Source organism: Corvus cornix, chromosome 1 (genome assembly GCF_000738735.6).
Source record: "Corvus cornix cornix isolate S_Up_H32 chromosome 1, ASM73873v5, whole genome shotgun sequence".
Taxonomy (NCBI): domain Eukaryota; kingdom Metazoa; phylum Chordata; class Aves; order Passeriformes; family Corvidae; genus Corvus; species Corvus cornix.
Genome location: NC_046332.1, coordinates 20,549,777 through 20,576,381, shown reverse-complemented (window position 1 = coordinate 20,576,381; position 26,605 = coordinate 20,549,777). Strand labels below are relative to the sequence as shown.

The 26,605-nt window shown below is 42.2% G+C and overlaps 3 protein-coding genes and 1 pseudogene across 5 annotated transcripts; 3 read left to right on the top strand and 1 right to left on the bottom strand.

The window, feature by feature from the left end:
- Positions 1-190: 190 nt before the first annotated feature.
- On the top strand, positions 191-4,679 carry LOC104687022 (annotated as a pseudogene).
- An 837-nt stretch (positions 4,680-5,516) lies between these two features.
- Positions 5,517-7,606, bottom strand: TXNL4B (thioredoxin like 4B). The gene is made up of 4 exons (XM_039557889.1): positions 7,484-7,606; positions 7,018-7,183; positions 6,529-6,680; positions 5,517-6,087 (listed from the first exon to the last, which is right to left on the bottom strand). The coding sequence occupies exons 2-4, from the start codon at positions 7,147-7,149 to the stop codon at positions 5,922-5,924; spliced, it is 450 nt and encodes a 149-aa protein (XP_039413823.1). The 5' UTR covers positions 7,150-7,183; positions 7,484-7,606; the 3' UTR covers positions 5,517-5,921.
- Positions 7,607-7,616: 10 nt separating this feature from the next.
- TRMT10C (tRNA methyltransferase 10C, mitochondrial RNase P subunit) lies at positions 7,617-11,599 on the top strand. Of its 3 annotated transcripts, none has more exons than XM_039557869.1 (3): positions 7,617-7,681; positions 9,395-9,537; positions 9,723-11,599. In XM_039557869.1, the coding sequence occupies exon 3, from the start codon at positions 9,754-9,756 to the stop codon at positions 11,005-11,007; it is 1,254 nt and encodes a 417-aa protein (XP_039413803.1). In that variant the 5' UTR covers positions 7,617-7,681; positions 9,395-9,537; positions 9,723-9,753; the 3' UTR covers positions 11,008-11,599. The 3 variants fall into 3 exon arrangements, with proteins under 3 accessions (XP_039413803.1, XP_039413791.1, XP_010394185.1); XM_039557857.1 differs by lacking the exon at positions 7,617-7,681 and adding an exon at positions 7,820-7,862; XM_010395883.3 differs by lacking the exon at positions 7,617-7,681 and adding an exon at positions 7,889-8,012.
- A 1,524-nt stretch (positions 11,600-13,123) lies between these two features.
- LOC104687179 (PEST proteolytic signal containing nuclear protein) lies at positions 13,124-22,830 on the top strand. Its single transcript, XM_039557881.1, has 5 exons — positions 13,124-13,222; positions 16,738-16,958; positions 18,875-18,949; positions 19,442-19,497; positions 20,849-22,830. Exons 1-5 carry the CDS (start codon positions 13,168-13,170, stop codon positions 20,976-20,978), a joined length of 537 nt encoding a protein of 178 aa, XP_039413815.1. The 5' UTR covers positions 13,124-13,167; the 3' UTR covers positions 20,979-22,830.
- Positions 22,831-26,605: the final 3,775 nt, after the last annotated feature.

Below are 26,605 nucleotides of genomic sequence, written 5' to 3'. Positions count from 1 at the left end.
GCACGGCACCGCCCCGCCCCGCCGGAGCCAGCGCCCGCCCGCGGCGCTGCCCCTCAGGCCTTCCCTGCTTTAACTTGCTCGGCTAGAGCTCCGTACTGACCCGTTTGGGGAAAGAATCGAGGAAACCGCACTGCTTCTGAAGAAGCAATGGTGAACCCAACCCGACCCAGGTTTAAGTTGCACCTTGCTAATGGCGTTTCCCTCAGCTGACAGCCAGACCCCGCCAGGTTATTCCCCTGACAGGGGGATGCACAGCCGGGCAGCGCCCTCATAACCCAGGCTGGCTGTGTTTTGCAGCTGATGCCCTTAGAAATCCTTCTACAGCCGGGGGGAGATGAAGATTTGTTGGCTGGGGTTTTTTTGCTTTGTGTATTTTTTCAGGGCGGCTTCAGAATTGTAAGTTTTGTATGGAGCTTTCTGTTTTACTTTTTTCTTGTTAGTGGGAATTAAAACTGGTGTGGACAAATGCTTAGTTTCATACTCGAGGTTTAGCTTAAACCTACTGTGAGATGTAAATTAAAAACATGAGAGGTTAGTTTGTAACTTGGAACTATCTGGAGCACTTTAGATGGCCGCAACTATCAGCTACTGATAGGTTTTATAAATATACACCCCAGTACGTAAAGTAATGAAAACTGAAACCATGGTTGGGTTTATTTTTTTCATGCAGAGGACTTGTCTACACTCCCAGAGTGAAAAAGATTTCCGTCTATGATGATTACAGATTTTACAGGAGAGCATACGGTAATATTGGGCTTTACTAGAATAAGGTGGTTTTAAATGGAAAACAAAGTAATCTTTATGGATCTTATATAGTACTTATACTGCAGTAGTGTTTAGAATATGCCAAATGCTGTAAAAAGCACCAGCCGAAGTTACACCTGAAACATTTTAGAATCCGAACAGAAAAGTGGGAAGAAGGGAAGGAGGGATTATTTTGCCCCAAAGGCGATTTTTTAAAATTAAGGTAGCAATTGTAAAGGCTGCTAGCATATACTACCTTAAACATTGCATACAGACAATGAAGTACAAACAGCAATCAACACTGATTTAGAATGCAGACTTACCACAAAAAAAATACATGCATTATGCAGCTATATCTAGAACAATCTAGAATTGCTACTTTTTAATTCTATAATTGATTGTGTTACAACAATAAAATCAGTCCTCTGGACAAATAAGTATATAATTCTAAGCTGCTATTTAAGTGAACTCTTAAGTGATAACCTATTACAAATTGCCTCAAAACTTTTCATTTCGCATCTTGAAGGCAATTTTAGGAAGGAAAGTCATACGTGCACCCCATGTAAAACTGTGTTTGTTTGTTTGTTTCTGCCTCCTGAAATCTTCAGAAACCTTTCACAATGCTTTGTAAAGTAGGTGTTCAGGGTTTAATTTGGAATCACATATCCGTGTTTTGGAACTGAAGAAGCAACGTTGCTCTTAGTAGCTGAAGTAAGAGAATGGTAACTTCCGATTCAGAGTATGTTGGGAAATTAGTCTCTCCAGTCTTTTAGGGGTGAGGAGAGAAAAGGACTGAGAGGTGCTCCACAGCATACCACTCTGAGGAAACTGCATCTACCTATTCCTAATTCTTACAGAAAGCTGCACCTTTCTTCATACACATCTTTCCTTAAAATATGTCCATTTTTCTCCCACTTCATCTCATGGGAACAATGACAGGAATATGGGTAGCTTCTTTCCTACTAAGTATTATCTCTTTTGCATTAATTGCCCGTATTTCAGTAGTATAACAGACTCTTTTCCCATATCCTTTGTGCCTTTTGTGCCTTCCTGCAGAATGAAAAAATCGTAGATGAATGGATGCCCTTGCAGTTTCTTTGTGCTGTTTCCATTTCAAGAAACTGGCAAGACAGTAAATGGATTATATATCATAGCATATGATTTTTCCCCTTTTCTATGTGTACTGATTATATGAGATAAAAAAGGAGAAAGTAACATTTTCTAGCCTGCTCTCTATTAATCAGAAGACAGGAATGACTCTGAAGAGAGGACTTAATAACACTAGCCCAGTGGAGATTACTCAAAAGGAAAATACATGTGGTGTTGCTATGCTGAAAAGCAAAAATGTGTTTGTTTGGGTTTTGAGGTTTTTTAATTTGGGAGTGTAAGAAATAATTTTTAATCTGCTGAGCACCTTACCTCAAGGAAACTTGCATTCCTTGAAGGAGTTGGGTTCCAGCTCAAGTTGCTTACATGAAAATATTCAGATCACTTTTTGTCCTAGTAATTGGCTTTATCAGATGGTATAGTGACTTTTAACATAGAATGTGATTTACTGTGTTTTGAAAAACTTATTTTAGTCCAGCAAGAAAAACTTAAAGGTATATAGTATAACTTGCCAAATATAACTTGATTCAGACCATTTACAGAAAAAAAATAAGGACTGTGTTAGGACTAAATTCCTGTAAAGATAGGATTCTGACCACGCCAAAGGTTATATCCTGTTTGCCATTCTACAGCCAGTAACAGTCAGTAGTAGATTGAAGAGTTACTAGGAAAACAGAAGGTTCTGCTAAGCTTAATTTTTCAGCTGCACAAAAATCTCTTCCTGGTATAATTCATATCAGTCATTAGAGATAATCTGAAACTGGAGACCTCAATCCAACCTCATGATAGTTTGCTGCATGGACTTTCTTTTCTCCTACTCCTGGATCACAGTGGCTAGTTTATTCTGTCATCCATTCCTGTATTTCCATGTGGCAAGTGCTTTCAAGGATGAATGACTAACTGGAGTGATTAGTAGAAAGCAAACACATACATGTATTATCTGTTCTAGTGCAGTTGAAGGTAGAACATGGAGAGTATGCTGGTACACAAGCTACGGGAAGGTTGAAGTCCTTAGTAAGTGCAGCTTGATTTTCTTTAAAAACTCAGGATCCAGTATAACACATGGACTATTTCCAGCTGCCAAAGCCTGTACTTCAAAGGCACCCTTGAAACTCAGTGGAGTTTCAAGATAATGGCTAGGAGACAGCACAACAAAAGTTGTTCAAGTGAACAATGAACCATGTACATATGCCTCCTTCTTAAAGCCTTTAATTCAAACTACCTTAAACAGATCTTTAAATAAACATGATAGCATACAAATTTTTAACTATCAAACTGAAATAAGGCATAATAAAGGCAGATGAGTTACTGCTGTTGGAACTTCGAAACTGAAATCTCTAAGAGACTTTTTTAGAAGCAGCTGGTTTACTATACATCACCACTAAATACTCTGGATCAACAAGTATTTCATCTGTAACAGCTTTTAAATCTAAATTCTAATGCAATGGGGGTGTGGGTAGGCAGGTGTTGTGTGGAGGTCTATCACTACTTTGACATAATAGCCTTCTTAATTTGTAATGGTTACAAATACAGCGTGACCTCAGTTTGAGGAAACTAACAGAGGGTTCGGAGTATGAAGAGGAACTAAAATATGACTTCAATATAAAAGGGGAACTGAGGCACCTGGATACAAATGAGTCCTTTGTTTTCAGTTATTACAAGAATGGACATGAGTAGAGTCATAAACGCTATGAAGTTCTGGGACATTTTATTACCTAGTATGTTTATGAGCTCCTGGAAAGAGTCTGCATACTGCAGAAGGTTTATATATTCCTACTGACGCTACAGAGGATGAACCAAGAAGTTTCTCTTTCATGAGCAAGAATGCACTAACAAGTTCCTCTAGCCTAATTATCCTTCTTCAAGACCATGGAGTTTTCTGTGCTGGACAGTGGGAGTGTAGGATAATTGTCAGTGAGGGCCTGAGACATGGAACACAAATACCATTCATCAAAATGGCCCTGCAAAGCCACTGGGAAGTGATTGTACTGAACCCCAATGACAACTTCACCGATCTGGACACTGAAAAGGAGAGATTTTCTGCCAGGGAAGAAGCACTTCCTTTTACGCAGCCTGTCTGGTGGATCCCCAAGAGGGGCAGCAGCAGCCCCGAGGAGCATACCATGTATGTATGGGATCATTTCATTGCAAAGAGTGCAGCCAGGAATGTGACCTTCATTGCCCATGGCTATGGTGGGTTGGTGTTTGCTGATCAGCTGGTGCAGAGAAAACATGAGGTGACGAATGAATAAAGTGTACTCTGGCGTTCATCGACTCCACGCACAGCATGCAGCACCAGAGCAGACACAATCCAGAAATACAGGAAGGGATACACAAATACTGCTGGGAATGGGTGTCAAACAGTAAACCTCTAAATAAAACTGTGGGCTTTCTCATGAGAATAAGTTGTCCTACTTTCTCTGCTCGAACAGAAAAGTATGGCTTAGCACCCTCCTGCTGCTTACAAGCCGTCTTTAAGTACTTGAAGAGCATGCTGAGAGCCAAGACCACGACAGCCTTTAGGAATTCACCTGTTGCAACCAGAAGCAGAACAAGTAAGAAGAGAGGCAATAAATAAAGGTACAACTGGTTTGTTCTTGATAGTGGTCTCTTCCTTTTGTAACTTCCTCTGTACCTTTCCATCACCTAAGAACCTTCATCTCACTGCGGAGCAATTTACAGTTCTAGGTTTGAAACCAGTTTGTTTGGTTTTGAGAAAAAACCACAAAACTTAACTATTAGGAAAGAAATGTATTGTTGAAAGCCTTAAGCCACAATCCTTTTGCTAGCTGTGAAATTTAAAGTTGAATTAAAGATGTTAAGGTACATCAACTTTCAGCAGTATCATTTTCTATAATAAACTTTCTATAGTTATGGCTCTATAATCAGACTAAACTATCAGGAAAACATTTGCTTAAGTGCTTAGCTTCATTAGAAGCCAAATCTGGAATAGAAGAAGCATGTAAACAATCTGTTTCCTCCTTTCTATGTACCGTATATTGTTTAAAGTCTTTCAAGAGCTGGAACATCCACCTTCTTCCTTGAAACATTTACTGTTAAGCCGAATAATGCATCAGGGAAGTATATACTACTACCTTCCCTCCAGTCAGAGTTGGTGTGCCCCAAACACGACACATGAAGGTAAAGTGATTTCCATCTTAAGGCCAACTAAGCCAATGAGAATACTGGACATGTGCTGCTGTAGAAATACAATAGTCTAGCAACCTGCAGTTACCAAACTGATGCAAAGGAATGACATAGCTGTTTCCTCTCAGCTGCTTGACAGAGGTGGGAAACACAATTTATAAATGTACATACTCGAGGCATGCAATGTGTACAAGCAGAAGTTCAAACGATCTTTAAAGTGAATGTAAACAAAAGAGTTATTATTCTTAATTTCCAGTTCAAGCCCGTGGGAATCAAAAGTGTTCAATGGCTGCAAAAAAGCATCCTTCAGAAGGCTGACGAAACCTTCTCCTACAAGTGTAGAACATTCCACTCTCAGTCAAAAAAGCCATTAACAGTAATAATGGGTATCAGAGAGATGAGAGCATCAACTTTGTGTTTATATCCATTTCAGATTTCAGTTATCACTCCCTCAGAAGAAACTTCTTTCCTATTAATCAGCAATGGGTAAAAGTGTAAAATTCTATTGGAAAGGCACATTCAGTTGAATGCTCGTGAGAGCAAGCATAGTTTTTTTTATTTATGTCAGGTTTACTGTTCTTAAATCTGAATGAAAGTGGTACTAAATAGACAAATAACAGAGTGCCTTGGTTCCATGAAGAAGGTTGCACTGGAGATGCCATAGCTGAGGATGCCCGCAGCCTGCCTGTTTTGTAGGGGTCAGCACACAACTCAAAGAACAGTCACTTGTGCATGAACATGTAGCTTTATTTATGAGCAAAGCATGAGGTGACAGAATGTCTGTCTTCAGAAGGAGACCAATATGATCCTTCAGGATAAATGCTCAAACTGCCCCACAGTGTCAGAGGAGGAAAAGTGCTCAAAGGAAAAGGGATCTGGAACATCGTCCATTTGTGTAATTCTTATCATCTCCGGTGAACCCATTAAATTCCTTGGTAGAGAAGGTCGTATTTAGGAATGTTATTGGGATCAATGGGACTTCTCACAATGAGCTTTCCCCGCATTGCTCCGCGGTAGATCACTTCAATCAGATCTATAAAGTCTTGCTTTGTTTTGAAGCTTCCTACAAATTTGGTGTGATCTGGAGACCTAAATATAAGCATAAGACAAAGGTAGAATTGTAACATTAAAGTATTCAGAGAAAAAACACCTAAAAACATGAAAAGATGCACATGAGATAAGGGGTTCTGATCTGGTCATTCTGAAAGAATGCACTAACTTTGTAATGGCATAACCAAGTCAGGAATATGCTGTGACCTCCAAAGGTCAAACAGGTGCAGTGTCATGTCTAAGACTTTAATGATTTCTTACTGTTTTTTGCAGAGTCAGACATCTTTCTCCTACTTATTGCATCAGAGCATATTTCAAAATACTTCTCTAATTTACATCCTTCTGGCTTCCTACAGAATTCTCAATGCAGATGCTGGTAACAACATGATAGTTTTCAAATGTTACCTTCCCCAGACACAGTAACATAGAGAAAGACTGATAGTTCTTACAGACATCATAGGCAATGGTAGGATGACTTACCCATAATCAACCTTCATGTGTTGTCCATTGAAGAAAAATACAGTAGAGGGAATATAACTGATGTCAAAATACTGGGTGTACACGGGGACGTTGTTCACATCCACCAGGTAAATGACTGCCATTTTACTTAGGTCATGAGCTGTTTTTGCAAGCTGGAAAGAGTGAGAAAGGTGGATGACAATTAGATTGAGACATGAGGAAAAAAGGGTGGCAAGCTTTATAAAGCCTGTTTCTCTTATGTGTTACCAGCTTAAGCAGGGCTTAGAATATCACCTCTTGTCTACCTCAAGCACTTTGCTCAGCCACTACAATAATAACATCAATGCTTACTTTTCAAACCTTTTTATAAATAGAGTAGCACTTCATTCTATATCTGTCACCAAATTTTTCATGACTCCCCATATTAGCCAAAAGCAACATTCTCTTCTCTTTTATGCAACAAGTATACTTGTATAGTTCTTAAAAAAAAAAAAAAAAAATTGGTCTTACAATATCATCGAGCTGCAGACAAACAGCATCATTATCTCTTCCAAAACGGAGAACCAAAACCTTCTCAGCCACGCCTTTTATTGCCTGATCCACTTCCTTCTTACAGGTCAGTTTGGGCAGCAGAAAACTCATCGCGACAGATCACGGTCTCCACTAAAATCCCCACCTGATAGGGAAAAAACCAACAAAACAACGCACCATCAAACAACAACAACCAGCATGCCAAAAATAAGCGAAACTTCTCTGTGCTATTAAATTTTTTAAAAAGGAAGAAAAAGGCGGGGGCGGAGGGAGGAGAAGAGAGCGAGGGAGGAAGAGAGGCAGAAAGGGAAGCGGGGAGAGAGACATCACAGGTCACCAGGCCGGGCTGACAAAACCCTCAGCCCCAGCGATTGCCTCACGCCCCAGCGCAGCGCGGCGGCGTGGCCAGACGCTGCCCCGCACCAGGGCCGGCGGCAGGACCCACCGGCAGCCCCCTCAGTGCCCGGGGGCTTCCCGGGAACGGAATATGGAAGAGTTCGGATCGCCGCCCGCCGCAGGTGCCGCCGTGGGGGCGCAGAGAGCCCGGAACACTGGCGGTGCGGCCGCGGAGCGCCGGGGACGGCCGAGGGGACGTACCGCGCCCGGGCGGGCGCGCCCCGCGCAGGCGCAGCGGCTCCGCGAGGTGAGCGGCGGTGGCGGCGCGGTCGGAGCCGGAGCCGGGGCCGGGGCCGGGGCCGGGGCCGGGGCCGGGGCCGGGGCCGGGGCCGGGGCCGAGCGCGGCGTGGCTCGGGGTCCGCCCGGCCCCGGCCCGCCCCGCCCCGCCCGAGCGCCGACGGGCGGGAGCGCGGCCGGAGATCGGGCAGGTGCTTCTCGCCACCCGCGGCGCGGTGCTCGGAGGCCGCGGTCCTCGCGGGCCCCGCCGCAGCTGGGGGAGCGGGCGCGCTGGTGTCCCCGGGAGGGCTGTGGAGCACAGCGCGGATGTGTCGGGTGTGACCTGGCGCTCAGCGGCTCGGGTACTCGTGGGCTGGTTTAAAAGTTGTTAAGCAGCGTGCATGTGCAGTGCCGCTCCTCTGCAGCCGGCCTCATCAGTGAGGGTGTCTGAAGGGAGTGCCAATAAGATGGATCCAGTCTCTTCCCCGTGGTGCCAAGCCATAGGACAAGAGGCAACGGGCAGAAACTGCTGCACAGAAGTTCCACCTGAACATGAGAAAGAACTTCTTTACTGTGCAGATGACCGTGCACTGAACAGGTTGCCCAGAGAGGCTGTGGAGTCTCCCTCACTGGAGATATTCCAGACCTCTCTGGATACAATCCTGTGCCCTGTGCTCTGGGATGACCCTGCCTGAGCAGGGAGGTTGGACCACATGATCCACTGTGGGCTCTTCCAGCCTTACTTATTATGTGATTCCGTGATTCTAAGTGGGCAGCTGTGCTGGGGAAGTAAGGCAAGTTGTTCAGTCTCTGAAGTATCAGTGAAGAGCCTTTCTGTTACTGAGATGAGTTTCAGTGAAGTCATGCTAAAGAAAAAAAACAAGAAAAATACTTTCAGTGCTACGCATCTAGGTTCTTCAGAGACTAATTCGTGCAGTAGTGGTGTTAGTGTGAATGACACACTGGAAGGTAATTTGGTTCTATCAAAAGCTGTCATCAAGTATTCTGATGGTGTAAATCTGGTGTTCAATATTGACTTAATTGGAGCTTCAGTAATGTAAGTTAATTGAGGACCCGATCCCTTGATTTCTCCATGCTAGACAATGTATTTTTTTGATTATTACTTTTGCCAGTAGGTTTAACGCTTCATTGTAAAATTAGGGATACCTCTATTGTAACACTTACAGATTTTCGCATTGTTGGGTTGCTTGGTTGGTCTTGATACTTTTATCTTAATAACGGTAGAACATGAGAGGTCAGCCACCAATTTGACCAATTACTGTATAGTGAAACACATGCCAGGTTATATAACATTTCTAAATAATACACTGCTCCTTCTGTGCCTCTGTATGAGCAGGTACATATTTACAAACCTTAGATTTAACTTCTGGTTCTATATATCACATTATTTTCAGTTTATTAGGAAGATTGTGAATTTTGATTTAAAAATTAGGAACTAATTCTAGTTTTGTCCAAATCGTGTTTCCTCAAGCATTGAAGCTTCACTGATGCTTAGTTCAGTAGTGTGCATAGGCCAAGGAAAATACTAAATGTTCTTGGGTGTTTTTCTTTCATATTTAAATACAAATGTGGATAAAATTAATGGGACTGGGGGGGTTTAGGTCCTCAGATTTATGTGCAAATGCCAACTTCACAGACAATTTAGCAAAAACAAAAAAAGATGGTCTTTGGTCTTTTTCTGGACGAGTTGTTATTCTTCCATCTCTTCTTTCTTTTTTCACAGGATAGATAAATTACATAAAAATACTTCTGGTTTCCATGCAGCATTTCACTGACTTTGGTTGTGAAGGCTTGTCATATGATACAGATAACTTAAACAGATCTTGGACAATTCTTGGAGGTTGTTTGCCTACATTTTGAATTGCAGTAAGTATAGCTGGTTTAAGCTGTTTTCATTCAGGAAACAGAAAAATTCATAGTGGAAGGAGGAATTTCTAGCATCCTCCAAGAAGTAACCTATTTTCTGTCAGCATTACTAAGAATAAAAATCTGCAAGTGTTTTCTTTGTGATTTCTGACAAGTTTTTTTCCCATCTTATTGGTGTTTTATAGATAAGTATTGGAACACAGCACGTCTCTAAGTATGCAATCTGCTAACATGCTTCTGAGAAAAACTGTGAGAAGTTCTGTCCTTCCATTTGCTGCACAACATAGGATGCAAAAGGATTTGTTTCCACTCAGTAGAGCTCTCAGTTTATCACTTTGTCTGAAGCAGGACAAGTCATGTGAACCCTCAGAAAAATTAGATTTAGATGAGTGGAAAAAGGTAATGAAATCTGGGTTGCAAGAAGAGGCCAGTGAGACGGTCTCAGAGCCTAAGGAGCTTTCCAGTTTGGCTGCTGCACGTGAGACCTTGGAGATGTGGAGGCTAGCTGGCAGAGCGGTTCCCGAAAATATCTGTGAAGAAGAGCTAAAGACTTTCATGGAGTGCCCTTCTAAGTCAGCCAAAAAGAAGTATTTAAAATATTTGCATCTCAAAGAACTTCAAAAGAAAAATGACAAAAGAAAGATGGATGAGAAAAGGGAAAGGAGGCTGGAAGCACAAAATCAAGCTTCAAAAACGGATGAGACCAAAAAGAGTTCATTTGTATGTATGTGGTCCAGCACTATGGATAAAGCATACAATTGGAGGGCTGCTCAGTCCATGATCTTTGGCCAACCTCTAGTATTTGACATGTCTTATGAAAAAGAAATGTCTGTCCGAGAAGTCACAAATACAGTGAGACAGATAGTACTGAGTGAGAGCTGCAATCGGAGATCTGTGGACCCGTTCCACATCCACTTCTGTAACTTCAAAGATGATAGCCTCTATCATAGGGAATTTATCAAGCAGTATAGAGAGGCATGGGGCAAGCTGCTTATCACCGTGACAGACCAGTGCTACACAGAAATCTTTCCAAAGGATAAGCTCATCTATCTGACAGCTGATTCTCCCAAAGTGATGAAAACATTTGATCATGATAAGATCTATATTGTTGGGTCAATGGTTGACAAGAGCATAAAAACAGGAGTCTCTTTAGCACGGGCAAAGCGATTAGGATTGGAGACTGCAGCCCTTCCACTGGACAAGTATTTGCTCTGGAGTACTGGTGCCAAAAACCTCACACTGGATCAAATGATGCATATTTTATTAACCTTGAAAGATACTGCTGACTGGAAGAAGGCTCTGGAATTTGTTCCAAAAAGGAAATACTGTGGCTTTGTAAGCAAACCTGTAAAGGAACTGAAGAAAACCTTAGACCTGATCAACATACTTAAACATGGAAAGGGACGGGAAGAAGTACAAAAGCAATTTGCCAAAAGCTACCCCAAGAAGTATAAACTAAAGCAAAAGTAGAGTAATGGGGAGGAGAATGAATTTTTTACATGCAAACTGTGTCCTTTAATGCTCTGGCTTCTCTGTACATCTGGAACTCTGTTCAGCTCTTAATCTCACAACATGTTTTGTTGCTTACATTTGAAATGACCATTGTTAAGAGTTGGGTTTTTAAAATTACTTTAGTAGTCCAGCTGTTAAAATTTATTCACATGTTGAAATTATGTAAGAGAAATGAGATCATCTGTTCTAAAAAAAATAACTCTACACAAAGAATATCAGCGTGTTCAATTGAACTGTGCTGGACAAGGGTGATGATTACTGAATGCAAAGGTTGTTCTTCAGAGCTCACTGCTTTGGAGGCTGTCTAAGTTTTATTCTAAAAGATCGCTAAGATGAAGTAGAAGAGACCTCTCCCATTACTTCCTGAATCCTTTCGTGTGCAGACGAATTGACCTTTGATAGCTGAACTGAAAACAAATGGTTAAAACCTTGCATGAGTTTGGGGAGCTGCACCATGTATTTCTGGGTGTTCTGTCTGGCACAAATCAAGTCCCTGTTTGGAAGGAATAAGGCAAATTTCTTGACTGTGCTAAAAAAATAATCTTACATACTTTTGTGTAAGACTTTTATCCCAGAGTGCCTGTGTTTTCAGGCCATGTAATGTAGATTTCCCAAAGTGCTGGAACTTCTGAGAAGGTAAACAGTCCTATTAGTAAATACTTAGAGGAGCAGAGAGCCTTTTTTCTCACAACTCAGAATACATTGATGTCTCTGAAAGTCTGTGTTCAGGCTGCAGAGCTGCCATGGGCGTATTGTTAAATACAGTTCTGCTGTCTTGTCTGTAGGACAAGGAGGGCTTTCCCTATGGGTGATGCTTAAAGTCAGTGATGGCAGATGATGAGTTGGGTCCTGAAAATTCAAAGACTAGGAGCAGGGAGTATAATTTCACACAGGTATACCAGGAGTTGGTGGTGACCCACTCCCTGGTGACCTCTTCCTACATGCTGTTGCAAGGTGGGGGTTGGAAGGCAGAAGATTCACTACCCCAATACTGCTCTTCACTGTCTGTTGTGAGGTGCAGGGGCCTCCAGGCATGGATAACCTCTGGCAGAGGGAAAGACCTGGTTCCTCTCAGTTGTGTGTGGTTGGGAAGTACACAAAGCTTTACCCTAGGGTGGTGTTTCAGGTGATGCTTGAGAGCTGCCTGGGAAGCCCTGAAGTGCAAGGACTGGCTGTGTGAGTGTGTGTACCTCAGGCAGACTCTTTTTCCTCAGGGGAGGAAGAGACAACAGTGGAACTACATGCTGCTGAGTGTCATAGAACCATGGAATGGGTTGGGCTGGAAGGGGTCTTATCTAGTTCCAACCATCTGCTGTGGGCTGGGTACCATGTCCCTTCTGTCATTTGCTGTTCCTCCATACAAACAGCCTCTTCTGATTTGCAGACTGGCTTGCACACTGGGGCGGGGGAAGGTGGTGTCACTGCTCACTTGAACTCGTGTTACAGAATCACAGATTGGGTGAGGTTGGAAGGGACCTCAGCGCGTCACCTCTCCCACCTCCCGACTAAAACAGGGTCATCCCAGAGCACATGGCACAGGATTGCATCCGGATGGTTCTTGAATATCTCCAGTGAGGGAGACTCCACAGCCTCTCTGGGCAACCTGTTCCAGTGCTCGGTCACTGCACAGTAAAGTTCTTCCTCCTGTTCAGGTGGAACTTCCTGTGCATCAGTTTCTACCCATCGCCTCTTGTCCCATTGCTTGGCACCACGGAGAAGGACCTGGATCCATCTTCTTGGCGCACTCGCTCCACACACTTTAGATATCTATACACACCGAGGAGGTAATGAGGTAATGATTATTTGTGAATCACGGAAGGTTAAACGGAATCGTTAAACCACGCGCCCTGAGGAGGGCGCGGCAGCGGACGTGGTTCCTCCGCAGCCCCGTGATGCAGCGGCTCAGTGTGCGATGCCGGGGGTGACTCCGATACCCCGCTTTCCGAAGGCAAGGGAAGAAGGGAAGGGAAGGGGAGCCGTGCCCACGTGCGGAGCTGTTCCCGCCCCGCATCGCCGCGCGCCGCAGGGGCGGGGCCGGGCGGCCGCCAGCGGGGCCTCGCGGGGGCGGGCCCGAGGCACGCGCGTGCGCGGCGCGTGAGGCGGCGGAGGCGGGGGAAAATGGCGGACGGCAGAGCCGAGGGGGAGAAGGCGAAGCGGCCGCAGCCCGCAGGAGGTGAACATGTAGCGCCTCTCGCCGGGAGCTGTGGGGTGGGAACGGGGTCCGGGCTGGTCCAGCGGGGTGGGGGGGTCCAGGTGTGCCTCACCCGGCCGTGAGTTGCCCGGGCTGGGCCGTGCGGTGCCCGGCCCTGCGGGGAGAGGGGGTGCCCGGGCCTGAGGGGGCTGCGCTGGAGGAGAGGCCGAGTTGGGCCTGCTGTCCTCAGCTTTACAGGCGCTTTTGTAAAATTACACCAGCTTCTCCTTGTTGGCGCAAGTGCGCTATTTCTCTCCTTTAAAAGTACACGGAATACTTACACCGTGCTTTGAGAGAAATATGACTGTTGCTGTCTGCAAGGATGAAGACAGAGCCTTAAAGATTAACTTTCAACAGTTACGGTATAAGTTATTTATAAATGGGTACAGTGAATATTCTTTAATTGCTGTTTTAAGCATTTGGGGGTTTTTTGCTTTGCAGCAATCTGTAAGTTTGCTGTTTGGTCTTACAGTATTTATATTATGACTGGATATTCCTGTCATTTCTGCACTGTTTGGTTCGAAGATTTTAATTGGATGTTTCTTTTCTTCTTTCTTCCCTTAACTTAAACTTGAAAGGACAGGACAGTGTCTTTTCAAAGATAAAGCTTTTCTTTCCTGGTGTGTTTCTTTTTTTGTTTTAGTTAGGTTTTGATGTGGTGGTTTTTTTTTTGTTGTTTTTTTTTTTGTTTTGTTTTTGTTTTTTTTTTGTTTTTGTTTTTGTTTTTTTTTTTGTTTCGATGTATCTGTAAGGGAAAGGGCACTTCTTAGATCTGTTGAAAAATTAAATCAGGAAACCAATCAGGATAGCCTCAACAGTGAATGTTATTTCTGATAATTGCTGACATTTGAACAGTTTTACTTGATTTTAGGTAGTTCCTTGGCTCTTGGTTCTCTGTTGGGCTTTGGTGGCGTTTTGGTTTTCATTTTTTGGTGATGGTATTGGGTTTTTTTGTATTGGTTATACAGTAACTGGACAGCATCAGTACATCAGAAATTCACACTGCCTTGTGTACTCTTTGGTGTGCTGAAACATGATCTGAGTGAGTTAAGGAGTGTTGGTTGGCCCTAAGGATGAATAGTTGTTCCCTGATGATTTTTGAAGGCAATTTGCAGTCTTTAGTTTTTGCCAAGATAGTGGGGTTTATCTTAAAATTAACTTAGTTGTGACTGGTTTGTTCCCACATGTCCCAGTGGTCACACTCCCAGGGACAACAGATCCTGAAATGCTGTGCAGCTGGAACTGTCAGTCTTGTCACTTCAGCCACCTAGACAGGGGAAGTTGTCCACTCATGTGGTTTGTTGATACACACAAGTGAAGCCACTGTGAAGTAGGACAACGTTTTATTTCTGTAATCCATGAAAAGGACACTAGCTAGTCTAGTTTGGAAATAGGTGCTTTCTGTAGGTGAAGTGTGACCACCAGGAAATAATAAAGAAGTCTTCATATCTTGGAATATATTTATGGACTGGCATGGGAGATAGTAGAGACCTGTTTAATAGTTAATAAAAATGTCTGCATTTTTGTTTCTTGCAGAAATTAAACAGCACAATGGCTCCTTCCCCACCTTCCCCAATTGTCCAGTGCCCCTTACAGCTCTCTCATCAAGTAAGAGTGTTTCTTTCAGCAGTCTGGAGTTCGTCCCATGGCGAGCCCAGTAGAAATAGCACTCAGAATGCAGTGCTGATAGGAACTAATTCTGAGAGAGATGCTCTTTAAGATTTGGTGAGAAAACAGATATGGGTAGATTGTATTAGGCTTCACCTTGTGCTCAGCAGTATTTGAGAATTTGCACTTAAAAGAAGCAAGCTGTAGTGTCCTAACCTTCAAGCTAGCCCTAGTTTAGGAACCCAGACTGGTTCCTTGTGTCCTGAATTTTGGGCTGCTATGGGTTTTGTATGTCATGAATAAGAAGACTTAGCTCTATGGTTCCAGCATTTTTAATACCAGTGAGTCTTCTACCTACCCTTGAATCACAGTCTCTAGTGTACCTAGGCTGGACTTGGAATATTTTATTTAATGTGATTTCATGGACTAGCTGTAAGGATGTTCTCATAGTCTCTGCAGATTGCTTTTTGGTAAACTGTGCTAAGACCACTACCAGTACCCAAGGTCACTTGTGTAAATTTTGATTGTTTCTCTTTCCTCCTTTGTTTTTCATTTTTATATCTATGTTTTCTGGATCAAATTTGCAGTACCATTTTTTAAATATGATGAAACTGATTAAAGTGACAGGTTTTTTTGTGATCTGCCATATTTCTGAAGGTGAATGATAAATTCATTTTGGTTTCAATCACGTACTATCTTGATACCTGGAAGAGTGGGGTAGAAGTGGTATATTCTGCTGCTTATGATTTGGGAAATAGCAGACAAACATATATATATATAGATTGAGTCCCTAGTTTTTCTCTTTCCTGATATTGTTTGCTTCTTTTTTTTTTCTCAGAGCTACAATCTTGTTGACCCCCAGTTCAGACTTTCTTCTCTCCCATTACTTCATCTTACGTAGTAGTTTTTTGCACTAGCAGTGCAAAGAACTTTATTCCCTGATGGTCTGAATTTGCTGTGCATGGAAGGTGCTGTTCTCCACTTGATGTGATGAGGAACTTGTGCTAGCTCCAGTTGTTTTAAACTGCTACTGAGAGCACTTCCCTGTCCATTCCCTAATGTGTCGGTTTTCCCCCCTTCTGCTACTGCAGTGGTTTGCTTATTGCAGCAGCAGGGAAGCGTCTTTTTGCTGAAGCATTTACTCTGTTCAGTGTGAGTTTTCCAAGGACACCTTTGTCTCTTGGTGTAGCTGAAGAAACTGATTTTATAGGAATGAAAATGTTACTTGAATGTTTTTTCTCTGTGGATCACTGTTCAGCTGCTCTGTTTTCCATGACTATACAAAAGCAGAAAAGATGAAATCTATATATATGTTTTTTTAGTGCTGATTCCTTCCTCAAGCAGAGCTTGGCAGATTTATTACAGATGAGATGCGGACAAGCAGTGACTTGAAGCATGATTGAGACAGCTGGCCTCACTGTAGTCACTCCCATGATTTTAGAGTTGTGCCAGACAAGCCTAGAGACTGGCATGGACATGATTTTGTAGGAATTTAGTAGAATTAATTTTAACTTAGATTATCTACTCTAGATTTGGAATTGGGATTCCAATTATGAAAGCTTATCTGTGGCAACTTAAAAACTTAAAAAGATTTAGTCATCTACATTTAATTTACTACATGAACTTTGACTTCCATACTAAATAAAGAGATGATGCTTCAAGATTGTTTTCCTGGCTCATACAAGAAGTTCTTTACAAGTAGTGGAGTGCTTGCAGTTTCTTCTCCTCTTTGTGTTTTGCTGTCCACTAAATATACGTTGGTGGAAACTGCTGTCACTAAAAACATCTTACCTATTGCACCCAAAGTATAATGCTTTTTGAGGTTGCTGCTCCCATCAATCTGCTCAGTAAAAGTAGCTCATCTTGGTAAGTTGTTTCGACTTCACCAGGACCTGAAGAAGAGGCAGAAAAACCTGTGAAAACTAAGACTGTTTCTTCCAGTAATGGAGGAGAAAGTTCGAGTCGCAGCGCAGAGAAACGGGCAGCTAATGAAGAAGCTGAAGACTTCACCACAAAGCCTGCTCCTGCCAAAATGTCCAAGTTTGGATTTTCCATAGGCAGTCAGACAACAAAGAAGGCATCTGCAATATCCATCAAACTGGGAGCAAATGTAAGTTTACTGAGGACTTTTCATGTTAGGGAATCTTAGGGAAAAGGGAAATACTTTGGGGAGGCTTCCTTGCAGAAGGAAACCTTGAATCCCATGAGGGTAACGTGGGTAAAGTTTAAGCAGACATTGCAGGGCCAGCTAGTCATGCATGTGTAAGTACTTCAAGGTGATTAATAACAGGTCAGTAGTCTCAAGAAGCATAAGACTTGATTGAAATGAACTGTAGATCTTTAAACATACAGAATAATTTTGTAATGAGATTTGGTAAGTCTGCAGTAATTTCCTGAGGGAAATGAGCAGACTTGTTAAGCTATTCAGGCTACTTTGAAATGAGTGCTGGAAGCTTCATTGCATAGGAGCTTAAAGCTGGAAGAAAGCATCTAGATGGCTTAATAGGTTGTCTTCCATGCCAAAGATCTTATTTTAGCATGAGGAATTGCAGTGTATTTCCATGTCTTTGCCTGTTCTTTGCAAGGTCACTGTGATTTACTTGTGTTACATGCAAGAGATGAGGCTTCGTTACAAAGGTTTCTAAGAATTCTGATCTCCTTGATTGTCCAGCACAAGGTATCCTTGTGCTTGTTTCCATGTGAATCTGATGGCTCTCCGAGTCCTCTGCTGGCTTGGCCAAGGGCAAGCCAGGGGCTGCCTCTCTATTTAATACAGTTCATTTACATTTCCCACGTATCACTGTGATGGATACATTCTGAATAGCTGTCTGCACTAAATTCAAACTCTAATCGTGAAAGCCTTGCACCCGCAATGCCAGCATTTTAGAGATCTCTCTTATTTTAAGATGGGAGATGTGGGCTGGCAGCATTCTAGGATATAAATGCAATCAGGGCAGCTCAGACTTTGGAAAAATAGACAAGGCTGACGTCTCTGAGCTTCTAGCATTCTTCAGTTTCTCATGTCCAAAGTGGCAATAAATTTGGCTCAGGATTTCTGGTTCACTGAATTTAATGGGTGACTGACAGTGCACCAGATGGGACAGTGCTGAAACTTGCCCTGTTTCTTTTCAGTCATTTTTATTCCCCTAGTACGTTACCCATTCCTTGGGTGCAGATGCTTTAAAAATGGTATTTATGTGTTGTACAGTATTGGTGAAGAACAGCTGTAGGCAGTTGCGTAAGGGCTCTGCTGCAGTACCAGCTTCTGGGAGTGTGTATTAAAGAATTGCCAGTAAAGGCAAAATGGGGAAAGCACTGTACAGGATTGATTTAGTACTATAGTAGCAAACTGTTACTAGTAACTTGTTTTTTCTCAGTGGTGTTGAAGTAACTTTTGGTGCCACTGTTGTATTACATGGAACAGTTGTGAGTTTGACAGCTTCCTACACTTTAGATAGAGGAATAAAAAATTGGAAATAAAAAACATACTCTTTAAAGGAACTTTATATTAATTGGACTGTGTGATACACACTGGTAGTAGTTTAAAAGCATTGAATTGTTTTAAGCCAGAAAGCTGTCACGTTGTTAAAATAGAAGAAAATAAATATATTCGTTTTTTCTGACATTGATGGATAAGAATATCCCAAAAGAATAATGGAAATAGTGACGCAGTAAAATTTTGAGCTACCGCAAGTTATTCAGGTTCTGTTTTAATTGTTCATGTCATGCACCAGTGGCTGAGTACCCCTGCAGTGTGCTAGAAAGTTAAGACCTGCATGTGGGGAGCTGTAATATGAGAGGGTTCAGCTTGCTGCTCAGAGTGATCACACATAAATGAGCAGTCATTTTCGTTTTTCATTAGAGAATCCTTTATGTGCTTGATTTAGACCAAAATGTTTCCCCCTGCTTGCCCATTTCAGTGAAGATGTTTGACTTGACTTAATTTTACCAAAATGCTTAAAAAGCCAAGGGTAGTTTTTTTTGAGTTAGTAGACTTACTTTACTTGTGAATTTTATCTTTTTCAGAAGCCTAAAGAGCCTGTTCCAACCCTGGCTCCAAAAACCCTTTCTGTAGCAGCAGCATTCAATGAAGATGAAGATGTGAGTAATAAACCAGTGACAAACACAAAATACCATTGGTGTGGTAGGCAGAGAGTGGGTTATTTATGGTTCTTTACATAACTGTCAGGAATTTTCAACCTAGAAGCATCTCTTGATTCTGATTAAGAATGTACAGTTTCATAGCTTTGTGTTGGTTCAAGAAATCATTAAAATGTTGGTAACTTCTCCGTGAAAATAAGATGCACAGCATAATTTGAATTAGTAGTTGCTTTCTCTAGGCTTGATTAAGGGGAGGCAAAGGAGACTTGTGCTTCTGGTTTGCTAAATATTTTGTTACCATTTTACTGCTCCTTTTTACATAGAGGCGAACAAAGGAATTTGTATTTTGTTCTATAACCTTGTAGGACCTCCACTGTGTCCAAAGTCACTTTGCTGTCCTGTAGGGCTGTAGTCTGGCCTTTATCTTGTCAGGCTTTTGAAGTGTTCAAAAGCTAGTGCCCAGCCCTGCTCTGACCTCCTTTGTCCCTGCAGAGCGAACCAGAGGAGATGCCCCCAGAAGCAAAGATGCGCATGAAGAACATCGGAAGGTAGGGCAGCTTTGAACTGGGCTTTGGGGAAGGGTGAGCGTGTGAAGTACCTCCCCAGCTCAGGGCAGGTCTTGCAGATGGCTTAAGAATACGAGGAGAAAGTGATGCCTGGGGTGGCCACCTAAAACACAGAGGCTAGACAAGAATAAGAGAACAAAAGGAGGTATTTATTTGAAGGCCTTCAAAGGTACACCCTGGGCAGGCCAAAGACTCCACCCAAGATGGACTCTGGGTCACGGGTTCTTCACACTTTTATAAGTTTGGTCCATTTGCATATCAGGGTTAATTCTCCAATTATAACTTCAGTTCATTATGTAATTACCCCAAGTGGGTTCCCCTCTTTAGAGGCTTTTAGTTTACACATTTTAAGGCCTGGTGTCCTTGAGGTGGAAACCTAGAGAGTCTTGTTATGTCCAACCAGCATGAGAGAACAGCAGCTAACAGGCCACAAGGAACTTCAGAGTTACACACCAGGCAGTACAGGATTTGAAAAATCGAAAAGTTAAAACCTAAGGCATCAATAGAAGAGGTTAAAGAAGCATTTCTCCAGAAACAGGATTTTCAAATGTTTCATCTACAGGTTAAAAGTAGTACATTTGCATTTGAACTTTGACTCATGCTTGCCTTTTTTTGAGGAAGAAATTGAGTCTGCATTAAACAGAAGCTCTTTTTTTTTTCTTGTAAAGGTAATAGGTAGGAATTCTGCTTGTCTCTACTTTGTATTTTTCTAGTTTTCAGTTTTATAAATTGCCTTGAAGTAGGTAGTCTGGTCACGTTTTTAAACTCATGTGCAAGGGGAAGATGAGAATCATCTTTCAGAAAGACAAAGAATTATTTATTTTATAATAAATTATGTAATTCTTCTGCTTGCCACAGATGTGAGAGGGTAGAAGACCAGTCCTAAAATAAGTAGGGACCTTTTCAGAGGAGGCTTCACTTAAACTGGGGATGAATTTTGAAAATTTGTATTTTAGAAATGTTTATTATGATAGACTGCTTTTAAAGTCAGTCACTCTGGAAGTTCTCTAGTTTGGTGGTTTTTCTTTTTTCTCCAGTAGCAAATTTGGGTCCTCAGTTTCTTAATCCTTGCAACAAATTCTTCGCAGCTGGCAGCAGTTACTGCCACTGCCACCTCCCCTCCTGCCCCAGCTCTGTTTTGGTGTACTGTGGAGAGATCAGGTCTGTGGCCAGCTTACATTTGCTAATGGTGAGGGCTCCTGATGTAACAGAAGGAAATGTGTGGTAGTTTCTGGGGCAGATTTGGCTTGTAATTGGCATTCTCAGTGTCACATGGCACGGACTACTGTAGGTGAGCTGACTTTCTCAACTGCTCTTGTTTTACTTCTCACAGGGATACACCAACCTCAGCAGGACCAAATTCCTTCAATAAAGGAAAGCATGGATTTTCTGACAACCAGAAGCTATGGGAACGAAATATAAAATCTCATCTTGGAAACGTCCATGACCAAGAAAATAACTAAATGATGTGGATTACAAGTTGGGTGTTTGGGGGGAGGGGAGGGTGTAACATTAAAGGAACAGTTTCCTTTTTTAAGAATGGTATGAGACTATCTTTGGAGCCACTTTTTTAAGATTTTGAGTGGTACACTAATAAATGAGTTTGAAATTAGAGGTAATTTATGTTTTGTATACAGATTTCAAGGCATTTGCTAATTTTGTAGTTCATGTGATTAGTTTCAAAAGGTTACAGATAATAAAGAAATTGGAGTGGTACCTTTTTAAGATAATTTTTTTTTGTCAGTGATTAAATAAGGTGGATGAAAAAGGTTACTGTCTCTTTAATAAGGTCAAAATTGAATGCTCTTGCGTTCTCACTTCTGGCTCCCTCTTCATAACAGGAGAAGCAGTTGACTCCTAGGAGTGAGCATTGTCTTGTGCTAGAGGGGTTACTGGACTATTAATTTGAGTATAATCTTACACAGGAAAAAATAAGAACCTGTATTTTTTTCTCCCTGCAGTCACCTTTTGTTAAGTCTCTGCAAACTAGGAATTACGTTGCTCTGAGTGGCTCTGGTAACTTAGCTCTGATTTTGTTTAAAATTTCATGTAGGATGTGTAACCTTCAGTGGCCTGTTCTGTCCTAAGGAAATGGGCCTTGTCTGTATATTAGATACAGTCTGTAAAGAATATTCACTACAAAGGTAAATCAGTATTTTCAGTGTGCTCCTTTTAAATCATTAGCCTTGAGTAGTGCTTGTTAGCATTTCCTAGTGGTACACAAAAGCCACCACCAAAAATACAAGCTAATGTACATTAAGCTTCACCTTTGGTTGAATATTTTTCTTTACGATGCCTAGAAGGAATAAAAGCCACACCAAAAATTGGTAACTCACTGCTTAGTATGAAAAATCTAAGATGCACTTTCCCTGTCTTGCCATTTAAGACAAAATGCCTTGATACCTGTGACCTCAGTGGACACTATCAGGTCAAAGAATGCTGTATCTGCAGTCCTGATGTTTCTAACAAGTGTCAGCTTCAGAAATGAAACTTGACCTTTTCCTGCCTGTCTTCCTTTTGCAGTGATTTTCAGCAGTGACATAAATCTGGTCAGTTTATTTCTTAGCTTTCATACTGCAGAACAGTGCTGTAGGATTTCAGTGCTAGTAGTGACCATCTAAATTTCACTCTAATTTAGATTGCATATTTGTAAAACATTTTACTAACAGAACAGGTAAAATAGAACATTATCAACAGCAACACCACCACCTGTCCCAAGAGCAACACATCCCCTACCCCAAACAAACATAAGGTTCTTTTTAAACTCAAATACCTGATAGTGTCAACCACTAAATTAATTTCTGGGAACTGGTTGTAGAATTCAATACATTAATTGCTTTCATCCTGCCTCTAAAAGCGTCTTCTTGCTAAAGTTGAACTTGCAAGTACAGAAAGGAAAGTGCATCTTGTAATGTATTTTTTTATTATTATGATTATTATTATGATGATTATTATTATTATTTTAGGAAAGCTCTGACCACTTAGACTTTTGAGTTTGTAAGTTCTAAAAATATTTTTTTGTATTTTTGTATTGTATGTGTAATCTTTTTTCTTTGAAGTCTGATGCAGTTGAATACCTGTAACTGTTTTCTTTTAAAAGCCTTGTTACAAACTTAACATAAAAATGTATACATTATTTTTTTTCCATAGCAGAAATATTTGGTTTATTTAAAACAAAACACACGTTCAAAACTGACTTTCAGGACTTCCAAAAGCAATTTGGGCATTACTGGAACTAGGCAAGACACTTTTCACTTATTTTCATCACATGTGGTTATGTTTGTCTGAATAAATCCCTTTAAGATAGTGATAATTCATACTGAATAGCTATTTTCTCGTGCTCCTCAGTAGGTGGTTCATACTATATTAGTCGCTTGTATAGGAACAAAGAAAAACAGAACTTCAAATAAGAGAATGACTTCGAAATTTATTCCTTGTTTTAGTTAACCTTAATCTACCACCACTGTCTTCCGCATCTTTGACTCAAGTAGCTATTCATACCCAGAATTTCCTTGTACTTCAAAATCATTTAGGAAATTGCTAGGCAGAAGAGCAGACATGCTATGGAATGCCTTCCATGCAACTGAGAGAGGAAAAGTTACATTTATCTTCTTACTTCCACGGTCAATAAATAGTCCTAGACCTTGTGAGAGACTGCAGAAACTTCTAAATCTCAGCTGAAGGTGAGCAGTGATCCTGCCTCACCCAATGTAAGTGTTCTCTTCCTTCTTCATGGAAGGAAATCCATCAGGATGGCCTCAGGACTGAGTGCCAAACAAGCTGGGTTTTGTTGCTCCGAGGTGTCTGCTGGTGTTTAATGTCTGACGCTTGCAGGACAAACTGACTGACCTGAACAATAGCATCATGGCAAATGTTAGCTGGGACTAACTTGAAGCTGTAGGCTCTGGTTAGAGTAGTCATGGTTTTTGCATGCAGAGCCTTTTTGTTTGTTTGTTTGTTTGTTCTTGGTGTGATTTTTTTTTTTGTTGGTTGGTTTGGCTTTTTTTTTCAAAGGATGTTCAAGAATCCTGAAACTCATGATAAACTATGTGATTTAGGTATGTTGAAGTGCTTCCAGGAGGTATTTTGAGACCTTGAACTGCTTAGTACAGCAAGATGTGTGTGCCTGTCAGTGGTTTAAATGCCAGTTTGTGTAGTTTTTTCCCAGGGAGCTCATGCTTGCTTAGCAGGAATTGGCACCTGAGCAGTCTGCAGAACACTGGTGACGTAAGGTGAAGATGTGAGTAGTTACCCAGTAACCTTCGCTGTGCTACCCTGCAGCTGGGCTCTTCTGAGCCTGCTGCCTTGTAAATGGATCCAAACTCATCTAACTGTATTAAAATAATAAAAAAGCCTAACAACCCCCCCCCAAAAAAAAGGAAACAAAAGGCAAGGAGCCCCCCTCCTCCCCCCCCAAAAACCCAAAACAAAACAGTCCCACCAAACAGTGTGGTGAACTACTGGTGGCAGTGTTTCAGGCAGTGCTGGGTGTAGCCCCTTACCTAGTTTCATTCCTTTAGAGTATGGGAGGTGCATCATCCCGATTCTCAGAATGAAGGTTTTTATCAGCAGGAAGGAGTCCCCAGCCTGTCTCTAAGGTAACTGAGGGGTGCTGTTTCACAGCTTGTGCCGTATCAGACATGACCCAATCACGGTATTCATTGAACTTTGGCAAAGCCAACTGTGGTCCTCCCGGCAGCCCCATGGCAGCAGCCACAGCTGCCGTCAGGCCCGCTGAGCTTCATCTCCACGGCTGCCAGGTTTGCAGAGCAGCCCTTTGTCAGAACTCACAGAGCTCTGCTGAGTTCTGTGTGCTGCAGTGGCTTTACCAAAGCTGGCTTTCCAAAGAGACTTGGGAGGAGAAGTCAGCTTTTGAGAAAATGGCAACTTCTGGTTCCTGAGGGGGCAAACGGGTTTTAAACTATTGGAATTCACTGGTGTCACTAGAACTCTTTCTGGGCTGCTGTAAGATAAGATAAATCTGTTTGGAGAAGCAACAGAGTTTCAAGAAGGTTTATTGTTTGTGTAGTTGGTAGCCTTAAAGGGTGTTCTGCAAAGAGGTTGGGGTTTTTTGAATTCCTTATAAAACTACAAGCTGAGGAATGCTGAATAGTTCTGCCCTTAGGCTACAAAAGGGAAGGTTATGTTCTAAACTCACCAGAATTGGTTGTCTTGTGTCTCTGGCATGAGACACTAGAACACCGTAAATATTGGACAATTAACGAATTGGTTACTTTATCCTGTTAACACATCCCTTATTTCTTCTGGTTTCATTAGCAAAAAGATCTCCTATTGTTGTCTAATTTTGAAATATTGGCATTTTATGTAGTGCTTAGGAAAGCTGTTCATGTCTAATAATGTGGAGCCGTTGCCTGGGGGTAGGTGTGTAGTTATCCATGGACTCAAAAGCACAGAACATCAGCTGTTACACTTGAACTCTGGACACAGCATGTTCAATTCATGTTTGCCAGTTCACATTTAGTAATCTGCAGTGGTGGGAGCCCAAGATTTACTGCCCAAACCTTTGAACTCTGCAGCTTTTTGAGGTCTGGACACTCCAATGCCAGCTGCCCCTCAGGCTGGGTAAGGAGGAGGGAGGAGTGGCAGCGACATCATGGCTGGTAATCAGAGCATGAACTTCCTGATGCAGTGGCATGGAGCAACATCTGGAAAACCTCTGCTTGGCGTGTGGCTCAGTTCTTAAATTTGTTTCTTGGGACTGGATCTCCTGCTGAGATGGATACACAGAAAGTGTTTATGGTAGCAAGAGCTCCACTGAAACGTGAAATTATGAGTCCATATTGATGTTTATTGATGCCAAGCTATTAATCTAAAGGTAATGCAAGTTATAATAAAAATGTAATTGTCTTTCCTTTTCTCCCCCAGCTTCCCCTAATTTGTAAACATGGTAGTTGCATATAAGGTGTTTGCTGATGCTCAGTAGCTCATTACAGAACCATAGCAGTGCCGTGATGACAGAAGTGTAGCTGTGGGAACCTTCCCTACTCACACCAGCTGCTCTCTACAGCTGCAGGCACTGAACAGGTAACGGTGGAACGAAGGCCTAAGGGAGTGCTTTAGTTTTGTTACTCAGGTGCTTGTGTAACAATCCTGTTCACACGTGAAATTTAAAGCCAGGACAAGAGCTTGCACTACTCCACATCTAAAAGCACCACTTAAGTCAGCAAAGCTGTAAGGCAGGGCATGTGACCCCTGACAAGAGACAAAGCCTGCAGGACAAAATTTTTCCTAGGGGAACAAGAAAAACCTTCTTTCTGCAAAGTCTTTTAAAGGTCACACGAGACTTGTAAGGATGTTCCCCAACAGCCCTGCACTTGAGGGTGACAACAGTGACCAGGGCCTCTCCTGCAGCAGCTGGACATTTCTGCACAAGAATAAGCCTCAGTTAAGAGCTGCTTGAGAGATGCTGGGGGGGTTCCACACGTTGTCAGCAGCAGCTGTAGACTGGCTCCTGAATGTTAGCATTATACACTGGTGCTGTAGAAATTCATGGTGCTTCCTTTAAGAGGGAGAAATGACATGGTTGTAGCTCCAGTAGAAACAAAGTGGGGCAAAAATTATCCACACATCACTTGGCTGTTGTCCATGATAGTTGAACCCCTGTGGAGCAGCAGTTGTTCAACAGAAGCCTTCCTTACTCCTTCAGCAATCAGCCTTTTGAAACCCCCATTTTTCTTTATGTATAGACTTAGCTTGGTTACTTACAGGGGCTCACAGAGGAGTTAGTGTGCTAAAAACTCCTAGCATTCCCTTAGGATGAACCACAGAAGATAATCAGGCTTTCTGCAACATTGGTGCTGCCCTGAAGATCCTGTAACAGCAAAGGGAAAGGCACAGGACACTGTTCCCAGACCTGGAGGCAGCTGTACAGCTCATCCTTCAGCCAGGAGAGTGACACTGCAGGACAACTTCCACACCACAACCCCTGCTCAAATATCCATCCCAGGGCAGAGGCCAAGATGGAAGTGCTGGCTGGTGCTTGCTTTGGAGTGCAGTGTTGTGGACACCCAAGTCAAGAGAAATTAACATTTGAAACAAACCAAAATGGTTACAGCTGGGTACCAGAGGG